General features: G+C 39.9%; 1 protein-coding gene across 1 annotated transcript in view; it reads left to right on the forward strand.

Moving 5' to 3' along the window:
* Nanp (N-acetylneuraminic acid phosphatase) overlaps window positions 1-3032 on the forward strand; it is a 7710-nt gene extending 4678 nt beyond the window's left edge. Inside the window, exons 2-3 of the mRNA XM_010625622.3 lie at window positions 206-872; window positions 1864-3032. Coding sequence (XP_010623924.1) covers window positions 206-859 — 654 coding nt within the window. The 3' untranslated portion in view covers window positions 860-872; window positions 1864-3032. The remainder of the gene's footprint in view (window positions 1-205; window positions 873-1863) is intronic.
* The last annotated feature ends 7038 nt before the right edge of the window (window positions 3033-10070 follow it).

The following is a 10070-nucleotide window of genomic DNA, read 5'->3' on the forward strand; positions in this document are numbered from 1 at the left end:
GTGTGTGTGTGTGTGTGTAAAGTCCAAGGCCTTCACATTGATATGCATCCATGGCCCTTTTTTATTTTGAAAGAGTCTTACTGAGTTGCCCAGTCTGGATTCAAATTGCAATCCTGCCTCAGCCTCTCAGAGTATTGAAATTACAAGCATGCGCCACCATGCCTAGCTACAAAGTACATTAACCAAGTTATTTTCCTTTGTTTAGGTAATAAAGCTACTACAATCAAAATACCATTATAAAGAAGAAGCTGAAATAATCTGTGATAAAGTACAAATTAAACTCAGTAAAGAATGCTTTCATCCTTACAGTATGTGCATTACAGACCTAAGGACTTCCCAATGGGAAGAAGCGATCCAGGAAACAAAAGGTGGTACGCACAACAGGAGATTGGCTGAGGAATGTTATTTCTTGTGGAAATCTACTCGTCTACAGCATATGACCCTAGCTGAAGATGTCAAAGCCATGCTCACAGAACTTCGCAAGGAGGTCCGCCTACTCTTGTTAACAAATGGTGACCGACAGACACAGCGGGAAAAGATTGAGGCTTGTGCCTGTCAGTCCTACTTTGACGCTATTGTTGTAGGCGGAGAGCAGAAAGAGGAAAAACCAGCGCCTTCCATATTTTATCACTGTTGTGATCTCCTTGGAGTACAGCCTGGGGACTGTGTGATGGTTGGTGACACATTAGAAACTGATATACAAGGAGGTCTCAATGCAGGGCTGAAAGCTACAGTCTGGATAAACAAGAGTGGTATCATGCCACTAACGTCCCCCATTCCACATTATATAGTTTCTTCGGTGCTAGAACTACCTGCTCTCTTACAGAATATCGATTGTAAAGTCAATTTGTCTGTTTAAAGCACATAAAAAGGTACAAATTTTAGAGTCTTATTTCCTGGGTTGAAACTAAGAAAAGTTAAGCCATTCCATATATTATGGTTCAGGTTCTAGAAATAATTTGATTTAGGCTTTAATAGCTAATTTGTGAGGGTCTTCTCAACCCCACTGCTTTTTACAACCAACCATCGACTTGTATTTGTTAGATAAAAAGAGCCGAAAACCAGGACCATAACAAGTCTTTATTATGGGGGGGTGGTCTGATGGGCTGTCTCTGAAAAAAGGAAAGAAAGCGATTTAGCTGAGAAAGGAGCGCTTCTTATAGGGCTGGGGTGGGGCTTGTAGGAGCTGGGGTGGGATTGAATGATGTAGTGGCTAGGGATTGGGAGAGCCTGTGACATCACTAGGAGGGGCTTGTGTCAGCACTAGTTACAGCCATTTTAAGGCAAGGGAAATATTTATATCTGAAAATCCAGATTATATTAATACAGGTTACTTTTAGTGCTGTAGTTCAAAAAACTGGAGGAAATACATCATTTTTTCAGTCTGTAACAAGATTTTTAAAAATTGTATTTTTAATCTTTTAGTATTTTGGCTGTATGGTACAAAGCAGGATATCTTATGCCTGGATATGCAAATACAGGTTTTATGGCTTAAAAACAGATACTTTTAAAAAACATATTCTAAATAGATAATACATTTATAGTAGAGATTTATCAGAGCAGTTGGATCTGGATAATATAAAATACTAAATTCTGCAAATCTATACATTTCATAGTAAAATTATTTGGCATTTTAAAACAAACCATATTTTTGCCTGCTTTGGGTGTGTACTTTCTGTTAATCTAATGCTTCTGCATGAGCTTTTTTGAAGGAGTGATTTTTCTGTGCTGTTTACATGACAAGTAGATTGTTAGGGTTAAAAAAATAGCTGTTAAAGTCAACATATGGTGCTTACCTTTTTAGAATGAGCTCAGAGTGTTCTTGTAGTTGTGCCTCTTATGGAAATATTTATCTTTTTCCAGGCACACAGTGGAATTGAGAGGACAAGACTGTTTTGCTGGGGATAAGTTCAAGCCACAAGGCACCAAAAGTCCTCTTCCTCCTGTTTGTCCACAAGAGAACTGCTTCCATGCAGGCTAACCATGTACCCCAGCCCTATTTGTTCTCTAAGAGTTTCACCCATATGATAAAACTAATAGAAAATTAAGTTTTGCTATGAACCGTTTCTACCATGCCATTTTAATATTTGAGTGACTATTAAATCTTAAATCTTTTCCACATTTTCAGAGCCATCATTGTATCTAATTCATCATTATATCTAATTCAAGGTTCATTTTGAGTTTAATCAAAACCTCCAATAGCAAGACATCAGTTTGTAATGAGAAGTTTTCCCAGAATTAGTAGGCTAGACAATCTCATGATTCCACTAAGCAAGGTTGGAGTGAAGCAGTTAATAAAAGATATTACTTGGGGTTTTGTCTTTGTTTTTACATTAAGTACTGATGTAAGATATTGGACTATATGTTTGGATGAGTATAGCTGTAACTCTTAAAAATGATACTCAAAATCAAGTTCTAGACCATATCTGAATCTAAAAGCCAATTTTATGTCTAAAAACTGGGTTCTCTGCGTTGTGCAGATGTTCTTTGTGTTTGCTCTGACTTGATTTTTAAATATACAATTGTGCCTTGACTGCCCTACTGTATTGTTACAATGAAACTAAAGATCTGTGAACAGGGTGTATTTATAATGGTGCCTATATGCTTTGATTGGATTTTAGCTACTAAAAGTTGTTAAAGTTGGGAGGATTTTGGCAAAAATAATTATTGTGCATGATTTCTCTAATAGATTAATTGACATGTAATGCTGAGGCCTCATCCTTTTAACTGTCCCACAGGGTGGACGCGGTAGTGTCACACTCATGCTGACTGGTAAACGTTTGTCATTCCTATGTCATGGTAGCAAATCTCATCAAGACAGCTTCTGGAAAGTTATGTGAACAATTCTTCAGCCAAAACGATTGGGGGAAGATAAGAGATAAAACATCCTTGTCTTCATGGTGTTCCACATTCCATTTGCACCTTCCTCAGGGAAGAACTTCATGCTTTTTACCTTTTAAGTTTAATGTCACAGAAGAAACTTTAAAACTTTGGCATAGATCTATGGTTTTTATTAATAATGTTTTTGGTTTAGAACAATATTCCTTCAAAATTAAACAATGATATAACAGTGGTGTTTGGTAATTTTCTTTTTTTTCCATAGTGGTAGGCTCTTACAAAGCAGAATTTCTCAATGTCCAAAGGCTTTCCCAAATACTAGTTAGAGAAAGGCCTAGAGTAGATGCAATGGACTAATACAAGGTGGACATGTCCCTCGCCTGTGTACATGTCCACCTCATGCACAGACAACTAGTTCTGGGAATGCTGGGTTAGTGCCTTAGGGAAGCAGTTTCTCATAGAGGTACTTGGTTCATGGTTTTCAAACTTTGCAACTCATGATAAACATTTTCCATGGCTGGGTATGTAACTCAGTGATAGAGTGCTTGCCTGGCTTCCATCCTCAGCGCCACACAAAAAAATTATATCACAAACTCTTAAATACTTACAGTGAGCATATTAATGTATATATTAAATATAGTTAAGTTTTACAAAATGTATCCATGCTATATATCATGCACATTTTTCATTCCAATTTTTAAATTCGGAAACGTTTTCATTTTGAAAAAGCACTACTTGAAATACATAAGTCAAAAAGTGGCAAGACCTACCTTCCCTAAAGGCCCCTACATTATCTGCATGTTGGAAGTATGACTGTGGGATTCCTTAAGTTTAGGAGATTTATTTCTGCATTTCAGTTTTAGGAAACAGTCTGGCTGAGGATGATTCATAGAGGGTCATGAAGCTTCTGTTTAAGTTATTTGTGTTAGGAACACAGCATCTTTATGGTTTCAGCCACGAGAGATCCATCTGGTCAGTAAAGGAGCTGGTTCCCTGGACTCTGCCACTCGGAGCCCTGGTCCCTGCCTCTGGCTGACCTGGTGGCCCAGTACCTGCTGCATAGCCCATCCTGGTGGTTCTCTGCTCTTGGGTTGGATTTCTTGTTCCCATTGTGTTCCTTTCATTTATTCTCTCTTTGTGATATGCATTCTTGTATAGGTTCTCTGTAAATGTATGTGGGGATAAAGTGAGACCTTAGTGATGCCCTTATGTATTTGGATACCATTCTTGTGGGCAAGTCAAAGGACTTAAGTCTACGGTCTTCTAGCAGTCATATGTGAACAGTTTCTTCTCTTTTTTCCTCTTAGAGCTTTGGTTTTTCTCCAGTGGCCCTGGTGTTGTGCTTTGGCAAAGGTACATTCTCATCCCATATGCTTGACTTTCTGAACCCTTTTAGTCAAAGCTTCACATTTGTTAGTGCTGAGAAATGAATGTATTTTAATAGCTGCCTTCCCTGTTTTGTTTTTGAGGGGATTCCCCCACCACTACCCCAATTTCTCTTTCTGGAATTCCCATGTTAGACTTCCTCCACTTTGTTTTTTCTCTCCTGTTTTTCCTTCTGTTATTTTAACTTTTCTGAGAGGTTTCTTTGAGGAAGGAGATACCGGGGATTTAACCCTGACCCCTCACTCATGCTAGGCCCACCCCTAAGCTATATCCTTGGTGCTTTTTTTTTTCTCTTCTAAGACAGGGTCTCACTATTTAGTCTAGGTTGACCTTGAACTCATTGTATCGCCTAGGCTGGCCTTACAACTCTTGATTCTCCTGTCTCAGCCTCCAGGATAGCTGAGATTACAGGGATGGACCACCATGCCTGGCTTTCTTCAACTTTTATCTTCCAATGATTCTAGTAGTTTTTATTCCCCTGATTGCTATCATATTTTTTCATTTCAAAAAGCTTTGAAAAATGTTCTAAATGCTCCTTCGCCTATTTTTTTTTTTTTCCTGAGAAACAGTCTGATTTACAGATAAGATACTTGGCTCAAAATCTTTTAAAGTCACAGGAGACTGTCTTTAACCACTAGACAATGTAGGAAATGCTAACAATGCAAAATAGTTCACATTTAACATTTAGTTTTTAGTGCTTATAGGAATCATTGGTCATTTTACTGGTGCTTCGAGTTTAGCAAATTTACCAGTTTAGATTGGCACACACGTCATCAGCCCATTGGCATCTGTGGTCAGATGCCGATGAGATGTTGCCAATGTAACTTGCTCCACAACAGCTCTCTCAGCCCCACACTCCTGCATCCATGCATCGGTGTGGTCCAGGCTGCCTCCTGACAGCAGGCTGTGTTGCACTTGAGTGGTCTGGTGTGCATGGCAGACACTCAGCATTTGTTGACTGAAGGATGATTGCCTATTTCAATTAAAGTTTTTTCTAAGTAAACAAAATTCCCACTTCCCTTAATCAAGGGACAGTTCATCGACTAGTTGATGTCTCAAGTTTACTTTTGGGGCCGGGGATTTAGCGCAGTGGTTCTGCCACCTGCCTCGCAAGCTCAAGGATCAGAGATTGATCCCTGGTACCAAAACAAAAAAAGTTTACTTTTTCCCATCACGCATTGAATTGTCTTTCCCAGCATCCAGCAGAGCAAACAGAACTCTGTGATACAGTGATGCTGCTGCTCATTTGTGACTGGCCAGTGTCCAGGAAGCAGCTGGTAATCTGCATTGCCTTGCTCATTGGAAATGATGGTGGATGGATCATTGAATGCTTAGAAATGCCCATTTATTTGAAAGATCCATTTAATGGAGAAAAATTTTTTCAATACAGTTTACAAACTAGTGTCTGAAACTTAGGATGGGAAATAACTTTAGTAGAATCTGAAATGTGCCTTTATTAGGAAAGGCTTTTCTTTTATGTGAACCTTATAGGTCACTGATGGCAAACCTAGAGCTTTCAATAACAGAAACAGCCTGCTGCACCACGAGTGCCATAGGTTCACCACCACTGCTAGTATAGGGCATTTATTGAAGGGAAATAAGACAAAAGGAAGGCATGTGCCTAGCATGCAAGAGGCTCTAGGTTTGAGCCTCAGCACTGCAAAAGTAGCTGCAGTCAGTTGAAGAGAAACTAAAAGAGAGCAATACAAAAGCAGTTACTAGAGGTGGAGATTTAGCTCAGTGGTAGAGTACCTGGACACCCTGAGTTTGATCTTCAGTACTATAAAAAGGGAAAAAAAGATAAATCAAGGACTTTCAGTAATCTATTACTAAAAACCCACATGTAACTCCCCAAACTTAGTGGATTAAAGTAACAGCAATCTTGGTTTTGAAGAAGTTTTGAAATGGCCACAGTCATAAGCTTGCAGTTTGTGCTGGCTGTACGCAAGGAGCCCAGCTGGGCTGTATGACCCATGCCTAGAACAGACTGACTTGCCATGAGGTCCCAGAGCCTTTCCATGGGGTTAAACTGGCTTCCTCTCATCATGGCGGCTGGGTTCCAACCAGGGGCACTGCAAGGCGGCAGAACCCAGGGAGTAAATACTAAGCCTCAGTTTGCAACATGCTGTCTAATATCTCCTTGGTAAGAGCTAGTCACAGAAACTAAGTCATTACTTCTCTGAGTATGGCGGGTTCTGGTTTGACCACATCACTGAGCAGCCAAGAGAGGGAAGAAGATAAGAGACTTGTTTGCTCAATGTGAAGAAGCAAGCTGCATCCCAGCACATGTATTTCTGTTTCTATTTATAATATTTATAATAATAAAATGAGCCACTGAACCTACTTTCTTAGCTAAGAGCATTGCGGCTCAATTTGACATACTAAGTTGAGTTACTTTACTAACATTCTGAGAAATCTGAAAAAATGATACATCTTCCTCCTCCAAAATATGTTGAATTGATATTCAGTAAATTTATACAGTAATAATTCAGTAAAATTATTTCAGGAGTCCATAACTCCCCACCCCAAACACACACCCACACACCCACCCACACACACACACACACACACACACACACACACACACTTCTCTATCTACCCATAGGCCCTCTGAATAAAACCCTGGCTAATTGGTTGGTGTCTAATACCTTTATCACACTTGCTAAATTCCTAATAATTAGGGATGTCTATTTTATCTTTTTGTGTATCTGTCAGCCTCAAAGTCTGTAGCTGAAAACAATAAAACCAGTCCAACACATTAAGGAGGATTACCACAAGTTCAAGGCCAGCCTGAACTACATAATGAGACCCTGTCTCAAACAAACATACAAACTAACAAAAAAGAATGTCAAATAAGGGAATGACCTGCAGAGGTGTGGCTACTAAACTGGGAGCTGAAGTAACGGAACACTTGTTTGGGCTGAAAAGGGTTTTTTGAGGACCAGGTCCCATGGGTCCCTTCTCTTTCACCCTGGCAGGTTTTAACCCAACAGAGGAACTGTCTGTTGACATTAAGGCCCTAATATGAAAAACAGAGGGTGACAAATGATAAATTTATTACTGTATTAGAAAGGTATGATGAAACCTCACAAGATTGTGGTATGGAGCTGATCAAAATTACCTGGGGAGTTTGCCTTGTGGCTGGGAATCATGAAGCTGAACAAATGCACAGAAATACTGCACTCTAGGTTGTAATATACGATTTTGAAAGCACTTTCCATCTATATGAGGGCCAAATAGATAAGTAAATAAATGTGAGAAGGGGGAGCCAGATTTCTTACTGTCCAAGGAAAACAAAGAAGAGGAGACTGCTAGAATGAAGCCTATAGTGTAGGAGTTAAACTGGAGCATCAGTGCGAACTTATGTTTAGTTTAACAGCCATATAGGGAGGTTGGTAGGCAGGCAGTGGATAAATATACAGACTAAATAGATATTAATAGACATGTCTGTATACATAAATATTTTATACACATTACTTGAGCCTTTCCACTGAAAACCCTGGAAGTAGTGACTCCCAATAACAACAAACACAATTCCAGTCAGATTTTTGGCTTCTAGATAGGATTCTCCAGTGAAAGGAATCAGGGCCCCTGGGAGACATGGCTTGATATGAGGACTGGGACAAGGAAAATATAAGAGAACCTTGGAATATTGTATGGTGTCAAAGACTAAGTAAAAGGTGAGGGTATCCCAAGGGGACCAATCTGGATGAGTGAGTACCCAGTGGCTAAATCTGGGACAATCTGACCAATGAAATAAATAACATAGCTTAAGGTTACAATCAAGTGCATAAGGTAAAACGTACAGGCATTGATGCTGGTATAAGTAAATAACTGAATAAATACATGAATGGAGGATAAGATGTAGATCTTCCTTACAGAGAATTCTAAGTAATATATATAAATATGTACCCCTCCAGGACGTGGAATTTAAACTTCCCCTCCCTGAGTATGGGCAACATTTACTAGCTTGCTTTCCAAGAACAGAGCATGGAAAGAGAAATTATAACTTTGCATCAGGGAAAACTAGCAGTCAACACCTGAACCAAGCGATCAAGATTAATGTCACTTATAATGTCATATAGCCACGTGTAGCAGCACATATGTGTAGGATCAGCTACTCAAGAGGGTGAGGCAGGATGATTGCTTTTGCTCAGGTACTTGAGGCCAATCTGGCAACACACAGTAAGACCCTGTCTCAAAAGAAAAAAAAAATCACATGGATGTCAGGTATCCTTGATCGTGATGTAACAAGGACTTATGTCTGTGTATTCTTTCCCAGAGCCTGAAACACCAGTCTAATCACTAGAAAACAGCAACAAAACCAGATTGAGGAACTTTCTGTGAAATGCTCAACCAGTGCTCCTCCAAACTTGTCAAGATCATGAAAAACAAGGAAAGGTTTAGAAACTGTCATAGATCAGAAGCGACTATGGAGGCATGTTGGCTAAATGCCATGTGGAATCCTGGCATTCTTAGGAATCCTCCTGATGTTGAGTTTAGTTAACATTCCACCATTAGCAATTTCCAGGTTCTGATCACTGTACCGTGGTTGTGTAAGTTTTTTTTTTTTTTTTTTTTTTTTTTTTTTTTTTTTTTTTTTTTTTTTTTTTTTTTTTTTTTTTTTTTTTTTTTTTGGTAAGGTCTTAACATTAAGGGTAAATAGACAACATTTGGCATTCTTTGTACTTGATTTCAAACTATTCTATAAATCTAAAATTAGTCCAAAATAAAGCATTAAAAGGAAAAGAAAATGGAAATTACTAAAAGGGTCAGATTTAATCAGACTCAATTAAACTGGATATATGTATTTTAACAAGGTTTTTCAAAGGGCAGTGAAGCAAAACATCTACAAACGAATATATTTTCCAATTGTTCTGAGGTCAGCATAGAGCAACAACTCCCAAAGAATGTTCTAGGAACCTGAAGGTGGCAAATCTTCCATTTAAAGAAGACAGTTCCCTGATAACTCATCTGCTTGCTGCTATTTTAATTGAAATACAGAATACGAATTGTGAATTAACAACACAGCAAAGCACGTGCAATACCTTGTGGCCCGTTATCACCAGCATGGCTGTCAGTGTTGCTGCCATGTCTCAATTCTCTGCATCACAGATGGCAATTTCATGATGGGTTGTTTGAGAAAGATTAGGATGTCTGTTGCATAGACATAAACTATGCTTTTTCTACCCCATATTACGTAAAACCATTGCCACAAACATAAATGAACCCCTAAGTATGTACGTTCACCACGTATGAACTACGGCACGAGCAGGAACATGGGGTCACAGTTCCTAATGCGCAGCGCTCCCCGAGGCAGAGGGTCCGCGCCTTCTCTCTCCCTGTCGGGGCTCACACCACTCCCCTCCCTCTGGAGCACCGCTCCCGCTTTCCCTGACCCTGGGCTAACTCCCTGAGCTCCTGAGCCCCCAACAGCCCCGGCCCACTCTGCTTCTCACTGACAGTTACAAATACCACTATTTGAGGGTTTTAAATTGTCTTCTGGTCTGTATCTCCCAGGAGCGTCAAGAATCTTCTATCCTCTATTGTCACTGCTGTGTTCTACACCCTTAGGACAACGTCTGGCACTAGTAGATGTTCAATAAAAGTACACTTATTGCCTAGATGATGGAGAGTCGAGCAGCTCAGTTTTGTGCCTCCCAGCTCTTCTTTGAACGTTGAGGTCTTCCGCTTCGCTGCCGAGTTCTCGGGCTGTTCTACAAAGACGTTAGACCTGTACACTGCTAGTCGCAAAGAAAACATCAGCTACACTTCTCCGAACTTCAGACGCTCCGCCTGACGGACGTGGGCGTTCATTGGCTGGGGGTCGTCCACGCCCCGCCCCG

The sequence above is a fragment of the Fukomys damarensis genome, unplaced genomic scaffold (assembly GCF_012274545.1).
Source record: "Fukomys damarensis isolate Sample0158 unplaced genomic scaffold, DMR_v1.0_HiC HiC_scaffold_7, whole genome shotgun sequence".
Lineage (NCBI taxonomy): Eukaryota > Metazoa > Chordata > Mammalia > Rodentia > Bathyergidae > Fukomys > Fukomys damarensis.